The sequence below is a fragment of the Caloenas nicobarica genome, chromosome 2, assembly GCF_036013445.1.
Source record: "Caloenas nicobarica isolate bCalNic1 chromosome 2, bCalNic1.hap1, whole genome shotgun sequence".
Taxonomy (NCBI): domain Eukaryota; kingdom Metazoa; phylum Chordata; class Aves; order Columbiformes; family Columbidae; genus Caloenas; species Caloenas nicobarica.
In genome coordinates this window covers 43324002-43351697 of record NC_088246.1, presented here as the reverse complement: position 1 = coordinate 43351697, position 27696 = coordinate 43324002, and the positions used below count along the sequence as shown (strand labels likewise).

General features: G+C 41.6%; 1 protein-coding gene across 11 annotated transcripts in view; it reads right to left on the bottom strand.

Moving 5' to 3' along the window:
* Window positions 1-27696, bottom strand: part of RBMS3 (RNA binding motif single stranded interacting protein 3) — a 713822-nt gene that overhangs the window by 440657 nt on the left and 245469 nt on the right. For 3 of the 11 annotated variants that reach the window (XM_065627657.1, XM_065627658.1, XM_065627660.1), the window contains exon 1: window positions 6423-6951. The exons of the other annotated variants lie outside the window; for them this stretch is intronic. In XM_065627657.1, coding sequence (XP_065483729.1) covers window positions 6423-6497 — 75 coding nt within the window. In that variant the 5' untranslated portion in view covers window positions 6498-6951. Of the gene's footprint in view, window positions 1-6422; window positions 6952-27696 lie in introns of those variants that run through there. 11 annotated transcript variants of the gene reach the window in all.

Here is a 27696-nt window from a genome sequence, read left to right as displayed (position 1 = left end):
TGCCATAGGAACAGTATGTGCTTTGTGGGCCTGATTCTGCCTTCCTGAAGGCAACTGAAGCTCTTTCATTCATTTTTCAAGCAAAGCAGAACAGATCCCTCTCACTGTAACTTTTCTTCAATATTATTGCTAATCAGCTACTTAAAATACTGGTATGTCATTCTGCATAGACACCATTCTCAGGCCGATACCCTGCTCATCTAGACTAGCTCTCTGTGTGAAAATGTTTCTTTCTAAACTTCTCTTCATCACTCAATCTTGTCTATACCAGTGGGAAAGCAACTGAGAAACATCACTACACAATCATTCGCAATACAGGCTGTGACAATATCCGAGTAAATCACTGTTCTCCATCTCCCTTCCCTGCCCATCTGCAGTTTCTGGTATGGAACAACTATATCATAAAAGCTCTTATTCACACATGCTTTTGATATTACACTATTTAATCACATACAGCTGTAGCTGATGAGACTGTTACAAAACACAATTTTAATGCAGCACTGGAAGCAAGTTCTGGAGACACATCAACCATTTTCCTCTACATAAAATTTCTAACATTAAAAGACTTCTCTTCGAGAAAAACAAAACAGGGGGAAAAAAAAAAAAGTCCACTGTTTTTTTTGGTTTTGTTTTGGTTTTTTTCAATCTGCCTCTCTTCCTGGACACTCCGGAATGGGCTTGTTTGCAAGTGAACTCGAAGTCCCTGCCTGGAGTATAGATAGTGACAAACCCACTTCCCCCACACCAAAAAAATAATAATTAAAAAGCCCTGCTTGCAATTATATGCAAAGGGAACACTATCCAGGCTACTTACAGCAAGACCTGAAATGAACTCCGGCATCCTGCTTGGAACACATCTTTTCTTATCTAGTTTTTAAGTCATGGAAATTTAAGAACTGACCGTCTGATGATTTTTACCAAGATACTTGAATTAAAGTGCAAATGTACCATCATGCTTGCTTTGAAAGGCCCCCATGCATTAAAAACCAAACCAGTCCAGTTCTGAAGCACTGTACTCGACTTTCAAAGGTGCACCTTGTATAAAGCATTCTAAAGTATAACTTAACACACAGCACTTGCCACAGCAAGACCCATGTAACCTAATCTGGCAAATGCTTGTACCTTCCATCTTTTGTTATGCAAGTAAAAAACACGCTTACAAAATAAATCTCTGTAGCATACAGTAATAAACAAAGGTTCAAAAAGAGTAAAAATTTTAACTTAACTTTCCAACAGTAGGTTTGTTGGGTTTGGGGTTCTTTGTGTGTGTGTGGTTCTTTTTCTTTTTTTTCTTTTTTTTTAATTTAAACAGACTTGCATTGAGGCCACACATGAAAGGAAGACCAACTACGAAATTCAACATTATTTTAATGTACATCATGGTGTCCCGTACAGCAGCAAAAGTATTTTTATCCAGACATGTAAGGATAAATGGCAAACAGAAATGGAAAACAAATGAGTTCATGTATTTCTGCATTTTCCAGAGAAACATAACTTCCTTATTGTTTAAAGCAACTGGCAAAATACAAGAGTTAAGATATTAATATTACTGTCAAAATTACAGCCAGGCTTAAATATCTTTAAATGGTATTTAAACGAATTCATATTTCTTTTGAGTAGCACTCGGATGCATTTAAACCACACTGCAATGTACTGAATCACACAAGGGCTAAGTGCGAATGAACTTCATTCCTCGAAATGCATTTCTCTGTTTGCAAGTGTTTGCCTTTACTTTGGCACGATCACATGGGCTCCAGCTAGACTTTTGAGCTCTGGCGGCAATCCAAGCTGCAGATGGTTGGAAATGCAGCCTGAAATCAGTGTGTGGTTGATGAATTACTCCTTACACCTGACCCCTGCTTCACACCAGGCACCAAACACAATCCCAACACTACCAGCCAGAGAAGCCCTGTCAGGCAGCTCCGTATCTGGAACACTTTTCTTCAAGGCCTTCTGTATGGCCAGATGGCCAAAAGGGGGGAATGCGGTAAACTCGCTAAACAGAAACGTGAGTGAGAAAAGAGCCCAGGATTGGTAGGTACAAGGTGAAGAGAGGCAAGAGTTTTGCGCCAATTCCAAAAATACGCTTTCTAGAAGAGGCCGATGGAGCAAGGAAGGAGGTATGTTCCCGGCATGCAACTGAAAGAGGTCCCCGACTCCTTCGTGCCCTAAAAATGGCAAAAAGGAAACACAGCGAAACACGGACGCACACCCAAACATGTACCCGTAACACTACTCTGTTAAGCTTAAATTCTTCTGAGTACACCTGTTTGAATTTCCTCAATTGTTTTTTCCTCAGCTGGGGCACGTATCTGTCACTTCACAGACATGCTCACTAAGCTGCTCTTGCCTGCGGGCCAGCCTGCACACTTGTCACATCCACTGACACAGGATTTTTATTCACGTCGGCATTGGGAAATCACACTTCTTCCTTTGGCATGTGTTTACATGTGCATCAGGCATACAGTTGAAGAGGTATCGTGGGTACAATAAACACTGCCTCTCCATTTGGGGTATTTTTACCCCAAATGCAGGTACAGTGATTGTAAACCAAACAATTCCCCTTGGCGGGTAACTGTGGCACCTCCTCCTTTCAGCTCAAGTGATTCAGGTTGTTTCAGTAGACTGTTTGCAGAGAGAGCTTACCCCAGTGCTAGGTTTAATCGTAAGCTGCAGAGGACAAAGATAAAACACAGTATCTACTAAATTCAAGAGATTCTTTCAAATATATTCAAATAGTTCAGTTAAGATTTTTTTCCCCCCTTTTTCATATCATCACATGATATTTCATGGTGCTCAGTTTTGTTTTCCTCTGTGCAAAATGGCAAAGAGAAAAGAATTTGCTTTGGCAAGCAAGAAACCAAAGAAAGAAATTCAGACCACGATGCAAAATTTGGCATCATTATTGTTTCATACGCAACCATTTATAACATAGTCCTGGAAACCAGTTGTTTGAGTAGTTATGCCATCAGCAAGGATGCAACTAAGGAAATTTATTTAACGTCTCAAAATAAAATTAAAAACTACTGTAGATTCTCATCAGATACACAAGCTGAACCACCCCCATGCAGTATTATTTGCAGCAAGAACACAAGACTATCCTTCACTTCCAACAAGAAGCAAAAACATTTATTCTGAAATAAACTCCTGGGACAAGCAGACTCTGCTCCCAGGATCTGCCTGAAGAAGTTCCAACACTGTACTCTCGAACTGCCATTGTCAGACAGCCTCGTGCCACAATGAGAAAAATAACTTTGTGTCTTTCCTCAAACTCAGTGCTTTGTCCTTAAGAGACACGTTAAATTCCTTGCAATTGTCTCTTAAAAATGGACCTCCCCTCCACCCCTTTTATTATTGGATGACAACAGGTTTGTCCAAACCTGCAATTAAAGTTTTAGCTTCAGTGGTGGCATCTGATGTTGTAGGAGCACAAGCAAATTGAATAACAGAGCGTTGTGCTTCATGTTCCACAAAAGGCCATGAAACACTAAAAACTTAAAGCAATCAGACAAACATATGGAATCCATTTTTTCTATTTATAATCCCATTACCCATATAGCTATTAATTTACACCATTTCTGCACAGCAACGTGCAGGCTACGTTAGAAGACACAAACGCAGAGTGTAGACTGAGATCTTGCGCAGCTCCGTGCTCCCCCGTGAGCAGGACGTGATGTACAGTAACACGGCACTTCTCAAAGGAGAACTGAGACAACTTCACCAAACAAGAGAAGAAAAAGCAGCGCTTCACCCAGATACACTGAGGAACACGGATTTCCAAACTTTGCCCGTTTAACGTGCTCCCACTCCATGTTTCACGAGCTGCACACAAATGCCGTAAGAAAGTCTAGAATTTCTTTCTTAATTACAAATGAATGCGTCCCGTCCCCCCCCCAGAGTGTGCATGACTATGAGCATAAAAACACATTCTTTCTGCAGAGCTGAATCCTACCATGCTCAGTACAAAGAACAGTTTCAGGAAAACAAAAAAGCCAGAGTTCACAGGACAGCTGGAATCATACAGGGGTTTATTAATATGTGTTGCTCCGATAGGCATGATAAAAGATGGAGCTTTCCACCACAACGATATTTGATTACCCGACTATTAGCTTTAGACATACAATGGATCGAACTGCTTTAAAATGTCCCAGAAGCTGATGGCTAGTTTTAAGGTAACAAAATCCAGATGCTGCCTGTCTGCACTAATTTAAACTCTTAAGGTCTATAGAAGAAAAATACTTGTATGCCTGTGTATATATTTGTGTTTGATATGCATTTATTATTTAGGTTTTATGTATGCACTAAACTGCAGCAAGGAAAAAAATAAAAATTAATGCCATATAAAATGTATCACCAATTTGAAATTTTACCTGTCCTTACAATAATAACGCATACATGCAATGACAGACACACGTGACTTTTCACAGGGTTCATAATTTTATATACTGGCTATAAAAGTGCGTTTAATTTATTTTTTAAAGTATTGAGTTAAAAAAAAAAAGCAATGGCATGGAAAAGCTATTGTTACTATTTTAAGCTCAAATATAAGGCTGATTTCCCCAAAAAGCTTATTTTACAAAGTTAAAAAATTGAGGAAAAAAAAAAGGCGGAATAAAAAAAAAAAAAAAAAAAAAAAAGACTGGCAAAACGCAAGCTACGTGAGTAAAAGGCATGGAATGTCCAATATTTCTCCTCCAATACTGGAGGCTATTGTTCTTTCAAAAAAACACCATCAATTGTTTCATGTCCTTGGCTTGCCAGGTTTTGAGGAATAGCATCAGTCTGCATCCCCCAATCCCCCAAACAGTTAAAGCTATAGGCAATATTGCAGTCAAGCTAGTGACGGGCTGCTGCTGCAAGAGCAACAATACACTCTGAATGGTCACAAAGGTAAAATGCAATTTGGATCGACCTTGAAATGAAAGAAAAAAAAATCATCACTCCAAAACACGAAATTAAAAAAGGCTAAATTTTATACCAAAAAAAAAAAAAAATCTGCACAATACACTGAAGAAACAGCAGAGCAAAGAAGCAAGAGGTAACCCTGCCATGAATTACAAGGCTATAATCATATTGAGTGGTTCTGGTGTCATCACAACTCCAATCAGCCTGAATCACAGTTTTGACAATTAGTTAATTTATATAATGCAGCAACCAGGCTACAAACATTAATGGGAAAATAATTTTATTAACAAGGAAATATAACTTATCCTTTCAGAGAACTGCAGCCAGTTCAACGTGCTCCAAACCAGAAGTCTGGAGAAGTCAGGCTCCCCCGTGGCACTTCACCACACACAGACGCACATGTCAAGTGTCCCATGTGTTAAATTTGCCACCGAAGCGCAATGTGTATATGTGTATATAGTGCCACATGCACATATGTTCACCCTGCCTATTCCCTCCCCCCAAAGGACATCAGTTTATTGACTGAAACTGTTAATCTGTGGCTGTGAGGTCACACTTCAGAACAGTTGTGGTTTGTTGGGGTTTTTTTTAATTTTTTTAATTCTTTTTTTTTTCCAATACAGCGTCCTAACAGGGTTTGCAAACTTTCGGTTTAGGGATTTCTTTTGTTACTGTCCCTTGGTCACACAGGAAATCTTTTCAGAGAACAGACTATTACACAATGGCATTAGAAAAATAAAGCTTCAATTAACTAACTCACGGCCAGGTAGCATTGACTTCACTCAGCCTCTTTAAGAGATGCAGGCCTGCTTTCCAGTCTGCTGGCATTTAAAAAAACATAAAGAAAAAGAAAGTCCGTGCTTTAATACGCTCTCCTGAAGTGGCTACCCTCTATTTCTAGACCTTTTAAATGTAACTGAGTACAGCTGTATCATCCTCAATATTTGAGGAAATATTAAAATCAGTGCAATGCACTGAAACAAACTCCACCAGATTTACAGTCGGTTAGATCCAAGCTCTCCTCCGAGCTCCACAGCATCTCCTGCTCAGCTGATTAAAAGTTTAAGTTGCCACAGACAGCTTTTCTAACAGCAAAATGCTTTCAAGCTCCAAATACACTGTAGAGGTCACTGGAAGAGCCACCAAAACAGCATTTCGTGCCTGATGCTGTCCAGAGCAATCTTTATCCTATGCCATAATAAACACACTACCTGCCTGGTGTTACGATAGCGTTAACTGCACCGGTCTCCACAAACAATAAAAGGAATTAGCCGACGCCAACAGCCCTCGGAAAAAAAAAAAAAATTAAAATTAAAATAAATAAAGAACTGAAGGCAAGGGCAGACAGTAACCTTCCTGCCTCTCTCACGCCTGCTTTCTGCCTACCAGCTCGGCTCTGCGTGACACCGAACCCGAGGAAGCGACGGGAAAAATCGCCAAACAGGAGAGGCGAGCCCGCAATTTGCGCCGCTCCACTCTCCATCACCCGCCAAGCGCCCGGCCCCGCCGTACCCTACCTTGGTTTGGAGATAGTGGGGGTAGTAGTAGGTGTACTGGGGGTACATTGGCTGCTGCTCCAGGCGTTTGCCCATGTAGCTGGAGTCCTTCTGGCTGGTGCAGGGAACTCGTTGGCAGGGTGTAGTGCCCCAGGGCCTTTCTTCCTCTCACGCCGCTATTCCTGACAGCGCGGGCGACGGAGGAGGCTGCCGAGACTTCCTCACCGTCTACCGTGCGCTACTTCCAGCGCAGCCAAAAACGCGCCCGCACGCACATATATGTGTGAGTGGGGGTTGGGGGGAGGAGGGGGGCGTTCTGGAGGGGTGCGTGGGGGGGTGCGGGTGTGTGTGCGCGGGGCTGGCTGGCTGGAAGCCCCCTGCCCGGCTGCCCGCGGCGGAGCAGCCCGCCTCCCCGCTGGCAGCACCGTGCCTCCGGCGGTGCCCGCTGCCCGGCGCGGGAGGGAGGGAGGGAGGGAAACGTCCTGCGAGAGGAGCCGGGAAGACAGTGCAACTCCGAAACCTCCGCAGAGCCGCCCGCCCGCTCGCTCTCCTCGGCTCGCCCCACTCTCGAGCCCTCCCCTCTCGCTCCCCACCCACCCCCCTTCCAACAACAACAACAACAAAAAAAAAAAAAAAAAAAAAAAAGAAAAAAAAAAGAAAAATAAAGAAAAAAAAAGAAAATAAAAAAAAGGGGGGGGGGGGAGGGAAGAGCCTTCCCCAGCCTAGTTGCCGCTGCCTCCCTCACGGAGTGACATGGTGCTCAGGGCTCGTCCTGTCTTTCATTCAAACCCCCTCCGCGCCGCGCCGCCGGTGGGAGGGACCTCGGCGCGCCGCTCCCCCGGGAGGCCGGCGCAGGCCCGCGCGGCCGCCTCCGCGCCCCCGCCCGCCCCCGCGGCTGCCCGCGGCCCCGCCGGAGAGCCGCCCTGGGCTCGGGAAATCCTAACGCCGCGGGGTGTGTGTGAGGAAGAGAAGCCCCACTACGCTGCTTTTTTTTTTTTTGCCTTTTTTTTTTTTTTTTTAAGAGGCAGGGGAAGGTCACGGAGCCTGGGCGCCGAGCGGGGAAGTCGTCGTCCTCCCCCAGCCCCCCTCAGCGAACCGCTCCGTACCGTCATCCGGCGCTTGGCGGAGAGGCGACCCGGGGCCAGACATATTAAATACATAGTTAGACCGCTTATATAAGACTTGGGTTTATTTAAAGTTGGAACAAAATGGAGGAAGAGGGTAAAGAGGGAACTCAGTCGGCCTGACTTAGGGGCACCTTCAGCCAGACGTGTGAAAACACCACAGTGACACTAAAGTTACCAGCGGCTCCGTTTCCCCCAAAAACGGCCGCCCCCCGCCCCGGCGGCAGCAGCCGCCCACCCCACGGCGTCCCCCCCGCGCCCAGGTGAGGACCAGGTGTGGAAGCCACAAATCCCAGGCGTGAGGGACCTGTGTCAGCACAGGGGTCCCAAATATTTATCTTTCAAAAGAAGGGTATGGCTTGCAACGGGGCTATAAATCACCAGTAAAAGTGCGTGAATAACAAAATGTTTCCTCTTGTACACAAATCTCAGCGTTTCTCCTTTTTTTTTTTTTTTTTTTAGTCACATATTCCTTTAACACGTCATCAAATTCCTGGGCCTTTCTACAGTGGCTTTGCCTATTTATAAATTTTTGGGGAAAAAAATGTGGGACAGCAGTTTCTTTTTGTTTTTATTTAAATCATCAGTAGTATTGCAGCAGAATTGTCAGCTGCTGTATTATCAACCAAATTGCTTCAGAAAAAGAAAAAAGAAAAAAAAAGAATTATAAAAATAATTTCTTTAAAGGGACACTTCTCAAGGCTGGTAGAGCTAAAATTAGACCTGCCAGCTGTGTTTTGGTTTGTGGGCACGTGCTCGAACATGACAGGAACATGGAAATATCACGCTTTACTCTGGCAGTTTGCTGTTCTTGTAAGCAGAGGGGTTTTTAATGGACTCCTATAGCTGCCCCATAGCCAGTTAGTTCACAAGCAAAGGAAAGCAGCTGAAAGAAATGGGCAGTGCTGGAAGCCACGCACGTGCTCAAAATACTGCCTGTGTATCTGTGTAGTATACACAGAGACACTGTGCTTTCATTTCTGGAATTAATAATTATTAATTATCGGTATTTAGGTACCAGTGCTGTGCCATACAGTGGGAACAGCATGCCGTGCTTACACAGGTATTTTCCCCTTGTTTCAGGAGAAAAACTTTTGCAAAGCAAGCGCTTTGTTCCCAGAGCACTGTACAGGCATTAACCTGTCGCTCTTGCCCACCCGGAGGAGCACTGCGGGCACCACCACCGCCCCAGCTTCCAAACCTGCTGAAACAGACTCGGAAGAAAGGCCAGGCTGGGTAAAGCATTATTTTCAATTCTTACTGAAGTCCAAGCTGGCCGGGACCACTTAGTCTCTTGGAAGCTTAGACCAGAGGTGAATGAAGAAAAGACAGGCAGGGGAGGAGAAGCCTGCGATTCCCAGCTCCCAGCCCTATGGGTTATATCGCTGCTCAGCTCTGTATACGCTGCCTCTCACGGTAGTGTGTGATACTCCGGTGATATTCTTGCTTACACTCTTTTTTCTCCTCCCCCTGCTTTCCCCGAGGGTGAAATAGACTGTTGGAGGGTTGGTGTCTGCAGAAGTGAATAGTGATTACTTGAGGGTAGGTGATACTTTGAGCCTGACAACTTTCAGATTGTTCTTTCAACTGCCAGAATTAAGTTGTTGTGCTTCTCTCCCCACCTTCTCACTTTTCCCTCAGGATATTAAGGCAGTTTTTCTTTCTAAGCAGTTTGCTCGTAGAAGTGGATGTAACCAGATTTGGGGGAAGAAAAAGCCTATGTGTATAGGGGGAAATAAAAAGAAATGCTGAGGAAGTAGAAAACCACACATTCTGACCAAGAGATCTATCTGAACATGCAAGTTTGCTGTGGCAATTATTTTAAGTCCAGGATGGACCATTTTGGCTGTGTCACCTGACTACTGTATTTCACATCATGCCATAAAATTTCACCATACACACACCCCCCCATCAGATACACTGACCAGGAGCACCAGCAGTTCTTGCAACTAAGAAAAGGTCGGGAGCTGCAGGAGAAGTTGGACTGCTACCTGAGCAGGTAACAGCTCCACCTTTCTCCTGTTCTCTCCCAGCAAAAGTCTTAAATATGCAGATGGTTTGGATTTCCCTTTTCACCTGTAATCCTGACAAGGTGCTGAGCAGTCTCTGCTGTTTGTTCCGAGCGCTCGGCACCTTGCATGATTGTGCCTTCAGAGATACAAGATAGAGTGGAGGCAGCAAAAATAGGAATTCAATATAAAAGAGTGGGGGGCCAAGGGGAGAAGACTGGAGGCAATATAGCACAGCAAAAATGCAAATGAACAGCCACAAAAGCAGATTTAGATAGCACACAGCCTCTGAACAAATGCTAGCGCTGGAAAATGGAAAATTTCCATTTGCAAAATACAGACATCAAAAAGATCATCTGTGACTCGGAAGCACACTGTTTAAATAGAATACCCTTCATTTTCTGGCCTGTGCATTTGAATAACTGAATCCACTTGCAAACTGAAATAGCAGTTTGCCTACCGAGTGTTAAGTATAAATGTTCCTCAAAAGAAAAGACAAGCTGTTTGAGCCTGGTGAGCAACAGCAAGGTAACTTCACAACTTTTTTTTCCCCCTCCTGTTGGAGGCTCATTATCAAGCCAGAGCCGGACCTACTCGTGGGAATCCAGCAAGCGAGGCAAGTCCCAGCGCACCTGCAAAGGTGCTGCTGCCACCGGTGTCACCGACCTGGGGGGAGATTCACAAGACAGGCGAGCAATAAGGGTCTCTTCGACGGGACGTTTACAAATGAAATAAAATAAAATAAATGGGAACAAATCAATTGTAAACTAGACAGTCAAGTACATTTGAAGGCAGGCGCCAAAGGATATTAACTCGGCAACAACCAAAGCTGTGGATAAGAAACCCAGAGTTAACTGACAGAAAAAGAAAATAAAAAAAGAGAATGCTTCTCCTGGCAGCTTGAACTACAGAAGTTACATATGTTTGGATGTATTTTTACCTGTCATAAAATGCAGATTTCTTCATTCAGAAAAAATTAAGTTAAAAGAAAAAGCAGGCACCCAGAAGATGAACATACTTCAGGGGGTCTTATTTGCCAAAAAAAAATTCTACTGACATTTCTTTTTTTTTTAATAAGCTTTGCACCTATCCTATGAAAACCTTCTAAACTCGCAGGTATCAGAATCAGGAAGCGATTCAAACATTTTATAGCTCCTTACTCTAGAAAAGCAGCAATACATATTCTAGAACTTCTGACAAAATTATGTCAATTATGTCAGGACTGGGAAAAATGTGCTCATTGAGCAGCAGAAATACAGCTACCACCACCTAAAGCAACACAATAGGTTAAAGAAAAAAAAGAAAAAGCACAACCATTATCTTGGGCTTACATTTTTGACACTGTCTCTCTGCTTTTATTCTCTCTATTTACTCATTAAAGCTATTTCAAAGGAGACCATAGTGATGCTTGACAGCTTGTTTACAATGGGTTACAAGACGAATACTTATTTTATTTCTAGATCTGTCAGCTCCTTCAGTCCAGGTACCTTAAAACTATATTGATGAACACAGAATCTTGCCATTTAATAGTTCATTAATCAAGCTGATTTGCCTAAGGATAGCTAACTGAATTTCTAAGAAGCGATATATCCTGGTGCAACCATCAGTAAAGCATGTAATAGCCATGGAGGAGATGAGTGGAAAAAAAAAAAAAGACAGAGGAACAAAACACTTAGCTTAACAATGAGAGCATTAAGTGTCTGGGGTCAACAAAATCTCGCTGAGGTAGGGGATGCCACCATTTTCAGATGTCCTCCTCTCCTGCACGCTGTACCTTCTGGAAGAGCCAGGCACAGCTCACCTCTGCTCCCTCTCTCAGCAACCCAGGCCTTTTCTTAATAGGACGGTGCATTAGATACCATTTCTTGCAATAAGGGGAAGGAAATGAAAGAAGGAGCCACTGGAGGCAAACACCGCCAGGGGTGGCTTTCCCCACACACTCACACCTTGTGCTGGCATGAAAACTTGGCCAGGTTTGCTCTCCACACTTCAGCACTAACCATCGCAGCAAGACAAAGTCTAGGATTGGGCAGATGGGCATAGAGTAAATCTGAAGGAGTTAATGTGTGAGATTTTGGACAACAGCAAAGGCATGCCATCTATATATCATTAGATTTTATTATTTTTCGCTTTGTCATCTTCTATCTTAATACTAGGTTCAGCTCTACTTTTACATAAAGCCCCAGTCCTAAAGGAAATCTTCAGACAGCTGCAGAGTGAAAAATTTTGGGAAAAAGTGAACAACAGTGCAAATTCACTAATACCAAATTGTGTTTTCCATCTAATATAATCTCTTACCTGCACAAGTAAATGAAACTAGCAATCAGTTGTATAGCACAAAGTCACGCATTAAAGCCCTCTTTCTGCTGATGTTAATGGATAGAACCTAAGTAAATATTATCTTATTCTTTTGGCTACAGTCTGTTTCCTGTGCATCTCAGAAAGCTTTGCAAGTGTTAATTTATTCTGCGATGTGGAAGAGCATCAAATACCACAACCAGTCAATGGCGATGCCCCAGTTGTCATGAAGAACGGTGGGTCCCTCTCTCCTCACAAACCCTCATTGTGTGCCAAAGGCCGAAGCGAATATGACTAATGGGGAGAAGGACTGGTTCTTCCTTTCAGTTCTGGTGGAGATTCATGAGGGAGAGCGGTGCAGTGGCAGAGAAATGCAACGAGAAGAAACGGGAGAGGAACACTGGCTGTAGTGCATCACTGCTGTACCCTTAAATAGGATCTCACATCAATAATTTAGGGCTTTCAGAAAAAAACAGGATTCTGTACATGTTAGAAGACGTGCCTTTATTTGATATTTGTGCAGGTTAGATAACGTGCTTTTATTTGATATTCTGTAGCAGCTCCCCATCACAAATTAGTAAATATTGCGTTTGTTTTTAGTCTAAACTCTTAGGATAAAAAGGGCAAACAAACCCCCAAACAGTAAGAGTACTCACCAAGGCCATGTCACTCTTGCAGCATATTAACTTAATACTACCAGCATTAGATGGGGTACGATTTCAGAGGAAGAAAATTCTCCACTTCCCACCTTCCTCCCTCCAAAGTCCTGCTTACTAGTCACTTTCCCCACCCCTCTGTTTACTTAAAATCAGATTGTAATCAGGGAACATGAGATTTTTTTTCTTAAGGAAGTTTATTTCTGAAGGTAATGGGGAGACGTAAATATGCCGCCTGTTTACTGAGGCTCATAAACACGTAAGACCACAGGCAATTAATTGTCACTGAGAGAGTTCCAGCGAACACAGAAAATCCTAGCTTTTTAGGGCATGTTTAGCTAAACGTTCACCCATCACGTACTGAATTACTTAGGGAGATATTAATTTTGTGCTCCAGCTGAGGGTAATCACAGAACAAACTGGCATTATTCAAGTTGCTCTATGAAATTACAGTGAGGGTAAGCTTAAGAACAAAGGCCAGCAGGAGTCGAGCCTCTCAACTTGAAAGGAATTATCTTTTCCTCTAATTGAAGTGAGGGCTGTTTTGTTGTGTGTTTTTTTCTTTCCTTCCTGTTGCTAAATTTCCAACAACACTCCTTGGCAGCAGGTCTCCTTGCAATGGAGTTTTGGTGGTTAAAGCCCAGGAGCAGGGGCTCATCCGCCTGGGAAACTTTACTAAAGGAATTGCACCAGCATCCTCCCCAGCCAGAGTTACACCAGCAAAATGCCTCATGAGCATTCTTACCCAGGAGCAATTACGCTGGTAAATGCCCCTATTTATGTTAAGTGCAGAAGGATTAGAGGTCTGGGTCCTGTTTTCCTGCTGGTGCTGCCCCTGACCTACACCGTGACCTTGGACAAACCGCTTCTCCTCCCTCCCTCCCTTCTGGCTCTGTCTGACAAGCTTCGACTGGGAGCTCTTTGTGGCAAGAACAATCTCTGTGTTTTTACAGAACCACAGGGGAACCTCGATTTTGGTAGGGCACCAAAACAGCACATCATCAGAAATCTGTAATAATGTACGTAAACAGCTTGTTCTTCCACCGTCCAGACAGCTGCTGTGCGAGAACTCACAGGCTGTGGCAGTTTTGCATGGGAAAAAGTTAACAATAGGCACGAACAGAAGGTCATCTCAGGCTACATTCCAGCACTATCAAATATAATACTTTCTGCTTTCTCCATACTTATACTCCCCAGCATGCCAAGACACATTTCTTCTTGTCTCTTTCATATCTGGCAGGCTTATTTGCCCACTAAATAACTCTTTATCTAATGCTGGCTGTAAATAAGGCCTGAAGGAGCCTTTGCTAATAATTTCCATTTCATCTGCTAATAGACCCCTCCTAAAATGCAGTACAATTAGGGCAATACCCTTGCAATTTAGCCCAAAACTTCATTCAGAAGTGTTTGTAAAAATATTTTTTCATTTTGACTATTACGAATTTTATGGTTTTGATGAAATCTCAAAATAAAAAACAACCTTTATTTTCAGTTTCATTCAATTTTTTTTCAAATTACTCTTTCATACAAATTGTGCCTTGACCAAACTGCAATAAAAATTTCCCTTCTTGGTCCCTCTGAAAAAGGAAAAATCAAAGTCTAAAAAAAGGTCTCTGCCATGTTTTCAAAAAGATCCTAAACAAGAATTATCTTTTTTCTCTACACATGTAGGTAAATATTGTTTAGGAATTATACAGATGAAATACCACTATTTCAATCAGTCTCTAGGGAAGAGTGTTGATCAATTGTTTGGTTTTAATTGACGTTCATGACCGGGAAAAGCAATCTGCACTTTAGCTTGTCCCAGTAAGCCCAACAGTAATTTAGACTCTATACAGTACAAAGTATTTTATAAATAAAGAAAAACCCAGGTTATGAGAAGCTGTAATCTTTGGCCATAACAAAATGCTATTCTTCTCCTTCTCACCTACACACAATCGGGAAGTGAAGTGGAAAGCACATAAAGCCACTTACTAGGACCTCTAGTGCCTTGTTATCAACATGTAAAGCTTCCCCGTGACATTACAAGAAGAACTATAAGTGTCCACTAAACATGGAATCAAAAGATTGTGCGTAACGATTCCCAACAGAGGGGGAATTTCCGGCTCTCAAATTCTGTCTCACTCAGATAGGGAGCAAATGCATAGCAAATGCAGAAGTACAGTACTGGGAGCTGGGTAAAAAGTTCCATGTGCAGGTAAGCTGGAGACTCGAACCAATTCTCTGTTTTTCAAATCAGTTCACTCTTTTATAGGAATAATGGCATTTTTTGTAATGGACAGCTTCTTCCATTTACCACAGAACCAATGCAACCTGCCGTGCAAAATCAAACCTTATGTCACGCCAGATTACTGTCCATCATAACCAAAGAAAATGTATTGAACTGAATATATTTGGTTCACGAAATCTGTATTTTGTCAGCTGCAGTATAGCTCATTGTCCATTAAACAGTACCAAAGCCATTCTGAACAGAGCACACTGTAGAAATGTTTAACCTCCCAATCCTATACTTGTCAGCTTTCCAGAACAAAAGGGAGGGTGATACCTGACATCTAACAAAAACAGAGTTAGAACTGCCACTTTCCTGTACCAGAGAAATTCTTTGGGTAAGAGATCATTTCTTTCCTGCAAACAGACAACTGCTAATTATAGCCCAAATCTTCCCTCTTGTTTTTTTCCCTCTACCATTTTTTTTTTCCTTTTCCTTCCTCCCCTCCCTGGTGCATCTTTTCTTCAGTCTTGTTCATCAAATATATTTTACCTTCACAAAAAATCTCATCAAATCTCTACATTCTCCTTCATCTAGAAGTTATCTGTTTTGAGAATAATTTGCCTGCTGCCTTTTTTATATTCCAGCTGGAGTTTTTAATAAAGCACAGGGACTCAAGGCTACTGTATTTTTATTAGAAGACGGTGGAAACTTTATAATGATTTCTATTCACATTCAGCAAACGCTCTTCCCTATTGTTCTACCCTATTCACCTCTCCCAACATCCTATTCCCAAATCATTTTTACTCTGTAATCCTTCATCCGTTTTGTCTCCTCTTCAGTCCTGTCCCCACCTAACCCCTATCTTGCCAGCATAAGTACTTTCCTCTTCTTAACCTTTTCTCTTCTTTTTTTTTTTATTGCCCTGATTCCTCGGTCACAGATGTTTTAGGCTCCACTGATACTTTTTTACTTATGTCACAGTTCTTTGAATGTAGAACCAAAGTATTCGTGGCGGGGGGGGAAAGATACCACTGAGCTATTCTTTTTCACTTGGAAATCTATCCTGCTAGGTGGGAGAAGAAAGCACTGTGTGCCATAAACACCTAAATTCATGGCAGCTGAGGTGCCGCAGCAGCATTGGGAACAGAGTTAGGAAGTTTAAAACATAGTAGAAGGTGAGGATATTAAGTTCATTAATAGGGGAAGACTTGGGTCTCATAAACCGAGGATCTAATCAATCTCACCTCTTACAACTTATTTTCAATAAAGGGATTTAAAGACGTTTCTGCTAGGTATAGATGTGCACAGTTTCCCTTCTCACAATTTTAAGTTGCACACCCCTGCTATCAACACGCTTGTCGTTTCAGGATCCTATGGCAGCAAAAGATATCAGCCTAGAAACATAAAAACTGTCTTTGCCAAAGATTTCTCATCTCACATACAACAGGGTAAGAATGACAAAGAGAAAACACTAAAACCAAGTAAGAGTGAAATATTAATCCTACGATACAGTTTTCTAGCTGAAATACTGACAGAAATTCAGCTTGCAGATAATTTGCAGTTTGGCCATTTGGTATGTTCCCACCAAGCAAAGGTAGATGTTTCTGTACTGTGAAGAGGTTGTAGGTGAAAAAAACCAACAACTTAATTTCATTTAATTTGGGAGTTGTGTTTTAGCAACAGATATTTATTTCTGCTGGTTGTCTTATTTGAATATTTTAATAGAAGGGCCAGTAGTGTTCTGTCACTATGGTGCTTTGACATTTCCCATGATTCGAGACCTTAATTTGAGTGAACTACTGGATTGGCAGATCTCTATCACTTCAGCTGAATATTCCCATCCTATAGATCACATTTTCATTTTCAATTCATGGTGAGAAATTTCAGTCAAACCATTTATCCTCTTCTGTTTCTCAAGAAAGACAAGAGGGGGTTTTTGCCTGTGTTGCAACCAAGTGGTGCCAAATAGAGGGAAAAATGTTGAAGATCATCCAGCTGCTTCTCCTTGGATAGTGGCTGGAAGGAGCCCAAAGGAAGGCAAGGTTTCTCACTACATGTGAAAAACAGACTTGAAATTTGGCCACATGGGCGAGTCTGTCTGCTAGGTGTGTGCCTTTTGCCTTTCTTGTGTAAACTTTTCAGATTTGGCCACCTGAGAAACATTTGAAATGGTGTAGTCCCTGCATGCTCAACAAATACTTTCTAGAGTTTCTATACTCACTTCCCTCCCAGCTCCCACAGACAGAATCATAGAATCAGAATAGTTTGGGTTGGAAGGGACCTTCAAAGCTCCTCTAGTCCAACCCCCCTGCCATGAGCAGGGACATCTTCAACTAGATCAGGTTGCTCAGAGCCCCGTCCAGCCTGGCCTGGAATGTCTCCAGGGATGGGGCATCTACCACCTCTCTGGGCAACCTGTGCCAGTGTTTCACCACCTTCATTATAAAAAATTTCTTCCTCATATGTAGCCTGAATCTCCCCTCCTTTAGTTTAAAACCATTACCCCTTGTCCTGTCGCAACAAGCCTTGCTAAAAAGTCTGTCCCCGTCTTTCTTACAGGCCCCTTTTAAATACTGAAAGGCTACAATAAGATTTCCCCTGAGCTTTCTCTTCTCCAGGCTGAACAAACCCATCTCTCTCAGCCTGTCCTCACAGGAGAGGTGTTCCAGCCCTCTGATCATTTTTTTGGCCTGCTCTGGATCCTCTGCAGACAGACACATTATCCCTTCATCTCAGCTGTGGGGAATTGTGCACACAGAAACAGGAGCTGCGCAGAGCAGCGCTGGACTCACCTGAGCACCACAGCACCAGGCATGGACATGGCAGGAGATGCTGGCACCTAACTCTGGTAGTACTGTGGGCTGTTGCATTATTTTTGCAATTATGATAGTGCTGCGGTGCTAGGATATTGCCCATCACTCACCGAGATGAGGAGATGTGGAGGAGGGAGCACAGAAGGAGACTGAAGAGTAAAAGGGGGAAATAGCTAGGTTATAAGGGGAGATGAGGACAATACATCAAGGCACTGGTGTTGTAAAAGAAGCTGACTGTTACAGTCTAGAGCAGAGAAGAATCAAACGGGGATCTGGAAATACCTGTACAAAATGGGATGTGAGATTAAGGATCAGGTAAAATTAAGAACTGGAAAGCAGCAGCAATGGCAACCAGATAGTTAAGAAGAGCCGAACTGATTTGGCGGCCTAGACAGGAGAAGAGAGGAGCAAATGGGTGAGAACGGAAGGAGCAGAGATGTGTATGAGGAAAGGACAGCCCTTCCTCTCTGCATCCTGGCTGTAAACTCCAAATTCCTGATGTTGACTGCTCTTCTGTTACCAAAAAATATCATCTACGCCCAGCTGCAAAGTGATCCAGCCCCTTCTAGCACTGGTCCACACAGACGATTAAAATCTAGTGCTGCCAGACTCTCTCTATGTCTCTGTGATAAATAGAAAGATTTCAACCTTACTGACAATCTATTTGTCAATATGCCATGGGATGGCATTTTCAGATTCTTTTTTTTTTTTAAGCTAAAACTTTTCACACATAAATTAAATTAAAATAACAACAGGGAAATTCCATGTGATCCCACATTTAAGGTTAATGAGTAATGGGATAATTATAATGAATAATAAAAAGATAATGAGTGTTCACAGAGAAGCCCATTACAACTGCGTAGACAACCATTACTCTGTAATTTTATACCTTTTGAACGCTTGACTTTGCAACCTTAATTTTTTTTTAACATTGTTTTTTCCTGTGTAATGATATATAACAATCTCCAGACACCATCTGTAGTCTTCATATTTCCTTCATCTCTTTCAAACAAATTTTAGTACTGGGTGTGAGAAGAGATGAGTGATTACCTCATTGAGCAACAGCCAGGAGATGGAGAGGGATGCATTTGGTTGCTTCCTCTCTGCATATTCACAATTCCTATCTCAACAGCTGGGACCACGCTACAAGCTCTTGGGCTTGGTTTGTCTGCTTTTAAGGTCCCAGGTTTATGACAGTTCTGTCAAAATTTCTTGATTCTGTGGTTTGCTTCTCCCATTGGTCTAACAACCAAACCCAAGTTAACAAGGCTTCAGGACACAATTAAATATTTAATGGTTCAGTTAGGGTTGTGGCCAAGAGCATGGCATCAACCATTTTCTTGATTCCTTTTCATCTGACACAGTGCTGATTACTTCAGTTGTACGTGCTGTCCTTCACTACTGGATCCCTGTGTAGACATGGTACTAGGCACATTTTTTTAATTGGAAGAGGTATTGCACGCTTACAGACTACCATCATATTTCAAGTTTACTGCTAGGAAAAGCAATATTAATAAGGGTTGCCTTTGCATTTCTTCAGGCAATACATATTTTAGCTGCAAATGTCAGCTTTTAGCAAGTTCTTAGCTCTTGTTTCCAAAGTACTGTAATATTAATAAATTCCCCACAGGACTGTCCCAACTCCTTGTCACTCTAGCAACGCCAGGTCACCTTAAAGCCACTGCAAGTCCCTAAACATCTGCATCATTCCGACTGGAATCCTAATGTGTACTGTGTAGCAGCCATCACTACACTACCTGCATGCTTATATGCAGGTGGTTCTCTTGGCAGCTGAGATTTCTGTTTGCAATGACAGAAAAAAACCTGTTTGCAGTAAAGAGCAGACACTTTGGGGGACCAGCTTAGTGACTCGACTACCTGTGGAGCACACGTTCTCATTTCTAGCTGCATGACCCTGAAGCAGTCATTGCAGTCTGAGTGGAAAGGGGGAGTTAACACTAAATAATATTAGATAAGAGCCAGTCTCTACTCAGCACTCTTCAAACAGCAAGAGAAACATGTATTAGGTGTAAAGTGAGAGATCAAGTAGGAAGAAACAGTAGTGAAGAACGACAGGGCAAATGAAAGACCCTCTCTGCATGCCTCTCTGAATTGGTCTTTTCTATTATGAAGTTCTTGGCTGTAAGAGAAAGGTGACAGAGATCCCATATTCTCACTGTCACAGCAAGTCATTCACTTGTTCTTCAACAGTACAAAGAGCACTATATGAACATCACAGTATTCATATCTCTAATTTTATGCAATAATTTAATTGCCGCCTCCTTGCTTGAAGGAAACACTATAACGCCTATCTCGTAACAGCAAAAAAAAATACAATGATATATGGATACTTAGTTGAATGACTCCTATAAAGATGAATGAAAACAGACTGAATTCCAATGTGCTGCTTTTAAAAGGACTGTCTCTGAACTGAAACAATGGACAGCTTTCTATATACAAACACTTATACACATGTAACCCATGATCCAAGCAGGCCGGTAAGATGACAGCGTGCCATTGCACGCTTCGGTCCCACAGGACTGTCTGAAAGCAGTTTGACCCGTTTCAGCAGAATTGTCTCTTAAACATCGCAACTGCTTCCTGCACCAGCTATTAACAACCACTTCCAGCAGTGAACTTTGCAAGCTGCACGCCCTGCCACTTGCTCCAGCTCCCCGAGGACCCACAACGCCCGTGGCTCTGCTCAAAGTGTGGCTCGGGTGCACCTTCAGCGCTCAGTCCCCAGCCCTGGGCTCCTCCTCTGAGCTGGTGCTCGTTGCACATCCGCCAGCATGAATACCAGTGCTTTTTGACCAGGGAAGAGGTGTCATACCAAGCCCAGGATTTCTGGAATGTGATACTAGGATTTCTACATTAGCCTGATGGAACTTCTAGATTTCCACCTCAGCCGCTTTATGTAACACAACAGAAAGTATATTAAAAGACAAATTGCAAAATAAACAGCTAAAATTTCTGGTGTATCAAAATTAAGACTGCTTCTTCCACCTTAACTACCCCCTTGATCTTCTTCATTAGAATAAAATCTGCAGAATTACATCTAATTCTAACATGACGCACCCTTGCCTTGTTCTCAGTGTTGGATGGGCATTGCTAACCGAATGACAAAGCATTTCATATTTTGTTTTCTCATCGCTTTTTAATGCCGTACCATATTTACTGTAAAGCATTCAAACTCTGCTCTGAGGTCAGAATTATTAATGCTGCGTGGACTTTGGAGCAGGTGTTTTTCACTACAGTGACAGCGTGCTTTATAACACATGTAAATTTATCTTCTAATACCCAAGGAGACAAAGAATTATATGTTCATCTTTGGTTAACAGTAGGCAATGGAGGCACATACGAAATTAACTAAAAAGTCAGCATTGGGTTTTGGTGCATATTTAAAGGAAGGGCCTACATTTTGAGAATAGTGGCACAGTCCTGCTCAAAGCCCAGGCTTCCACCAGGAGACATGCACTTCTTGGTCTCAACTCATACGTAAACTGTGGGCTTCAAGTAAGCCATCTCTGCCATGGTTCCTCCACAACATTAAAACCTGCAGCTCCTTCTCAAACAGGACTCAGTCACAAAGCTATCAGAGCGATCCCTGGCAACAAGACCTTCATCTCCTGCCCCGTGGGGTCATCCCAGTGGATGGCAGGACCGAGCCCCGGGGGTGCCCGGGCAGCAGAGCGACCTGCTGAGCCTCCAGCCCGCGTGCTAATCTCAATCTTCATGCTCGGTAAACTTAATCCTACTCTAACAGCAACTGCAAAGGAAGATTTTTAATGGGAAAGGATGGGAAACCTTAACAATAAGCAGTTCCATCAATCCCTTTCTATGTATAAAATTAATGATACTGAATTGTAAAACTATCAGAGAATGGAGCAATAATTTTCTGAAATAGAGAGCTAAAATAGACTCCAAAGGATTAACATCCACAGTAGATTATCCCCTCCATACTAAATTGAGTAATGGATTTCCTGAATAGAATATTTCTTTATAACAGAAGCATGAGAGATACTCTTTTTAAATAGATCTGTAGTATCTTACTTTACATATGCTTTTTGTTTTCTCTTGCTGTTTGCTACAGTCATTTAGAAGCAGTGATCTTGACTGATGACACAGGCACACATTCTTGTTGAGATGTCTTAATATCATGGGAACACACAAGCCACACGTGATCTTGTTCGGAAAGATAGAGCAGAGTTCTCCACTTGAAGATTTCTGGTCGCTAATGGAGTACAGTGGGACTCAAGTTAGCAAAAATAGCATTGTGGTTAAGATATTGGACTAAACTTCAAACATATCTTCTGGTTCCTGGCTCTGCTGCAGACATCCTGTGTGTCCTTGGATAAACGCCTCTTGTGAGGCTAATTTCATTTATGTGCTCATGTACATAGTAATGAGCCTCATAAACAGCCTATAAATATAATCACTTGAAATAATTTTTAAGGTGCAGTCTCTCATATTCAGTGAGGGATTTCATGTTCTCTTGGGAAATGGGACGGTGTTTGCTAGGCTAAAGGCATGAGATGGATTTGGATCTGTCTCAATTTCAATGGCATCTGTGTGCACATTTAAATTTGGCATGTGCAGGCCATTACGATAAAAAAGAGTCTGCATTATTTGCGCTATTTCTTATGTTCTTTCTCAGACTGGGATTGTTCCCAATTATAGGAACTCAGACTGCAGGAAGCAAGGAGAAACACACATATAGATGATGATATCTTTGAAATATGCACTGGCTCTGTGTCCTTTTTGTTCAAAATTCTTGGAAACATCCTGTAAAAATCTGTGTGCATGCACACCAGTTGCAACTATTCATACAGACGCTACTGTAAATCACGGCCTCATATGTACATCTGGAAGTTACGTGTCTCAACACATACAATGCATGTAGCTATACAGTTCAGAAGTAAACTTCAACAGGAAAGGTGGTCCCAGAGCAAATGCAGATCTGCCAAATATTCTCAGTAGGGTGGTATTTCACCATTTGTGGCGCAAGCTACTCCCTTGCTGCTTCAGAGGGTTGGGTGGTGCTCTGGCAACCTCTGCTACAGACATCCAGAAACCCCAGGTAACCAAATGCTGCTCACAGCAGGTCTACATGAGGCAGGCAGCAAGTGTGATGCACCAGGGACCTTGGGACTCGCCAGCAAACACAAACTGTGTCAAGGTTAGACCACCACAGTACTCCCAGTTTTGTTTCTCGATCCTTATTCAGCTTCTTGCTTTTCAACAAGAATGCTCTCCTCCAACATGTATCTTTACACAGTTGTTGACCCTCTGTGGCTTTGATGAAGCAAAAACTAATAGGAATAAGTAAAATCTACATTTTGTGAGTCTGTATCTATTGTCTGTACCTACCACCTATATCTAACACAGGTTTCGTAAAAATACGGCTACCGACATTTCAAGGTAGGCATGCCTTACATGAGGTATGTTATTGTAGAATTTTTAACTTAATATATCCAGTTAAAAAGCTATGCACATGCAGTCATTTCTGTATGGATTATTTACAGGCAAAACAGTGTCTGTGCTTGAAATCTCATCCCATCAGGAATAAATTTGCCACAAAGCAAAGAGTTTCATAACAAGAAAGCGTAGCTGAAGATACTCTTGATGATAAGCTAGGAACTAGTGTTCATTATTCATTTGTAAAATAACTGTTGTTTCCCTTAAATCTCTATAGCATTCTTTGCATAATGTTACTTTTTTCAAATAACTAGAAATGCCAATACCTTAAAGAATCAGACTACTACTAAATAACGTAAGATTGTTAGCATACCAAACAAAAAAAAATCAATTTCTAACATAAAAGGGAGCAGGCAAAAAGACAAAATTAAGGACATAAGCAAAAGATACCTGAAACCTCCCAATGAAAAGCATATTTTTAGATGAGATGCAATGCAGCTAGAAAACCTGTGTCTGCAGCTTCTACAAGAGCTGATAATTCAAATGTGATCACTTACACGAAAAACAACAACAAAAAAAGCAAGTACATAACTACCGTCTGGTTTTGGGTTTGTTTTGGTGGTGGTTTTTTTGTGGTGTGGTGGTTTTTTTGTTTGGTTGGGATTTTTTGGGTTTTGGTGTTGGTTGGTTGGTTGGTTTGGGGGGTTGTATTTGTTTGGTTTTCATTTGTTTGTGTTTTGTTTTCTTTTCTTTTTTTCTGGACAGGAGCCCTAGTGCATTACAGTTACCCAAGTGAATTCAGGGTCATTTAAGGGCAAAGGTATGTTTTCTGGCACTACCCCTGCTGTCTGGTCTGTCAGAGAATTAACAGCCTTAGCAATTAGGAGCAGAGCCTTACCAAGCAGCCCCCTTTTCTAAGGGAAAGGAGACATGAAATGCAGCAGCAGTGCCCCTCTTTCTTTGCCTCTCAGGAAGGGTCTGAGCTGTTTGTTAAATGCCTGGGGTGTCTGGGTAACAAAAAGGCCTGCGGCAAAGCAAGAATCTTGACACTCCCAACAACTTGTTAATTTTGGCAAGTAAGTTATGTCTGGGGAGCTGAAGTGCAGAAAATGAGGATATAATAATGTTGCATTGCAATATTATAACATTATGAATAACATTCATAATGCCATCGGATACCTTCCAAAAGAAGACTACTGATACAGAAAAAAAAAAAAAAACTGGCTCATGTTTTATTAAAGCTGAGGATACAGTGACAGCTCAATAGTAAACTGTATGTAACAATTACTTGATAACAGGTTTTACAGCAAGCTTGGATACTTTCTTATTTGTATCCTTTTGGGGTTTGTTTTGGTTTGTTTTTTGTAGTGTAATGACAAGGGCGTTGCTCACGTTCACTGAAATATCTCCAGCTATATACAAGCTGTGATCGGTATCACATTTACCACTGTCTCACGCTGTCCCTATATTGCTATTTTCTGTTTTGCAGGGAAACACATTTAATATACATGCACAGAGTAAGTACAAAATGAGCCTTAAATAATCTTGTACAGGGCAACAGAGAATAATGACTGTGTCTTCAATGAGGGGCATAATTACAACAAGCTGTCAAAGGAAACTTTAAGAAGGTTTGGGGGCAGGGGGAATTAAAAGCTATTTACCTCTATCAAAGCAGAATGAATAAGGGTAATGAGTAATAACCCTGAGAAAATGACAACAAAGGGGAACATTCTCAGCACCATGAGTGGGAAATTAATCAAGTCCCTCTTTTGTTAACAGGTGTTACACAATAAATTCCCTCTGTTCCACCCTGAAAAAGCATCCTTAATATCAGAAAATGTTCTAAGAAGAAGTAAACAAGAAAAATGCTACCTTGTCCTTACAATGCATCGTTTGCAAATGTCTCCAGGCACCTTTCAGTTCAATACAGTAAAAGAACTACCAAAGCTCAGTATCTTACCGCATTTGGATTTAAAATTATGGAGAAAATACAGTGTCCTAAATTAACCAGTAGGCAACGGATCCATGACTATGAGATCCATTTGGACAACATAAACGACTTTCAGGAAGCCTCATGTAACAGCAAACAACGTACCGGTGTGCCTGCTGGAGATACGCAAACTTGGGACATCTTGATCACATCTACGACACCTCGGTCCCCTAAGCCAGGGAAATACTTAGTTCAAATCAGAGCAGCGCAATGCAGTTGTGTAAACAAAAGACTGAAAATCAGGAAATCCTTAGTTCTAAAATGGGATCCAACTGTGCCCTTTTTTCCTGTCCACAAAAAAGTTAACGAAGCAACCTAAGTCACCCGCTCGCTCCTCCCTCTCGGACAGAAATAGTAGTATATAACTACCAGTCTCAGTGAAGTGTTGGGTGGATTAAATAAATTAACATGGATGGATTAAATAAGTTCACATCTTTAACACATTTTGAGAAAGAAAAAGGCTCTATAAGAATTAAATATTTTGAAATAGTGAGCAGAAGATCTCTTCAAGGGGGAATTACTACATTTCCTTTCTTTATATATCGATTACTCATTAATGCAGCAAAACAAAGAAAGATTAGGTTTGACACTTCTCAAAGAATGGTTTTCACTGTTACATATGCTCTTGATTTGACACTACAAATAAAAACGTTATTCAGTGGACCCTGATCATGTTCCCAAAACATTCCTGAGGGCTACAATTTTAAGACTTTCTGTACAAATTATCTTCTCTAATATCCAGTCCAGCTTAGTCATACACTTAAGAAACAGGCGTACACAAAGCATGTTACTGCTACTCCTTTTAAAATTATTTGAGGATGACTAGCTTAGATGCTTACTTATTTCAGGGATTGTGAAATATGGCTTGCATCTCTGCACCTTCAGATTTATTTAAAAATCTAAAAAACCTAAATCTATTTATTAAAATAAATCTAAAAAAAAAAACCTGAAAAAGGCCACTCCTAAGCAAAAAAAACAAGCGTATTAAATGTTCTGTATGAAAGAGCCAATGTGAATGCCCAAGAGGTCTGTGTGTTTTAATGAAAAGCTACGAAAAAGGCGGGTAAAGGTGTTAGATCATAAAATTGTAAGCTTAAAAACAGTTCAGGAAACTGAAACACAAGAGGGACTCCTTGCCAAGATAATTTTGCCCTTTATATCAAATTTACAAATTGCAGTAAATTAAGGATTAAAAAAAAAAAAGGCAACCACCACCTTTTCTTCAGTTTTTCCATTTAGGCAACTGCTGTAGTTGTGGCGGGGGATGTAGGCAGCTGAATACCAGTAGCTGGTATGAATGAGACTGAACAGGAAGGTGGCCTTTGGAAAAGACCCTCTAGGAAGAAATGAACCATGTAGAGAAAACATGAGAACCCTTTTTCAGAATACAAGGCACAACATTGCTTTGGAATTTTGCCTTTATTTTAGAAGCTATTTGAAAATGAATAATGTTCTTCTAGTAACCATAAATAATTGTTTTAAAAGGAGAATGGTCCCATATAAGCAATTTCAGTGTCAAAGTCCAAAGAGAAATAGAGGGTTCTAAAAGGCACAAAATTTACTCTCAAGCCAGGCACCTTCTTCTACCATCTGTTTTGGAAAGTCTTCCCCAAAAAGCTTTCATAGCTTTTTTATTATGCAGTTTTGCTTCACATTGAATAAATACAATTAAAAGTAATGGTACATAAATGTGAGAGTCATGGGCCTTGGATAAGTCAGTGAACCCATGCCAAATTATTCTAGCTGCATACTTGCTCCTCAAGTGAGATTTCCCACGGATGTATACGAGCCTCATATTGTGTATTAACTTGCTCTGTTTAGAACAAGACGGGAAAGCTGATCCAGTCCAACTAAATCTTGAAGAACCAATATATGTCCTGAAGCATGGAAAAATAAATCTCCTTTACCCAGACGACATGCTTAGAATACATCCAAACTTTCTGTGTGTCACTGGCCATGCTGAGCAGGGAGGCTTATGATTTCTAATCTAATCAACCTCAGAGTGATTGTGAAACCAACAGCTGTGTCTGAGCAATTGGAAAAATAGACACAGAACAAAGGGGAAGACCCATCTCAACAGGGCTTCTCCCTCAAGTGCATGAACTCAGCTTCAGTGGAAAGTATAAATATTTCATTCACTATTTTGTACTGTATTTCTCCTGTGATTTGTGCTCCAACTACGTTCTTTTAAAGGTGCATTAATGTCTTCTTTTAACAGCATCCCTCCTAAACTTTTCCCCTTGCTTAATGGGCCTGAAGGGATTAAACCCGTAGCAGAAAAATGCATCTGTTGTACATAACATCACAGTATTAGACTATCATAATACCGACTCATTTATTTTCATTTTGTGGAAGTATAACTTCCCCTGAGAATGATGCTACAGGGTATATTTCCTTCCTGATGCTTCCTTTCATGTATTGTATGATATTAAGGAGAAACACTTGTATTCAGACATCAGAAGCCCAAGGCCCACTTTTTGCCTTGCATTTTGAGGCCACATTTTACCTGAAAGACAGCTAGGCTGACTAGCAAATTGCTCCAGAAATCCTGCCTGTCTCAAAAGAAAGCAATGCACATTCTTTGTGTACGTCACAGTTCTGGACACTGATCAGACTGAACTGGCTTAAATTTGCTTTTGGTTTAGGTGACTTCCTTGTGCATAAATTAGAGAAAGGTGAGCTTAACATTTCAGCAAGGTCAGCTGTGATCTCGGTGCTGGAACACGTACCACAACAGTCAACACCAGCACAAACAATAGTGTCATTCATCTTGTA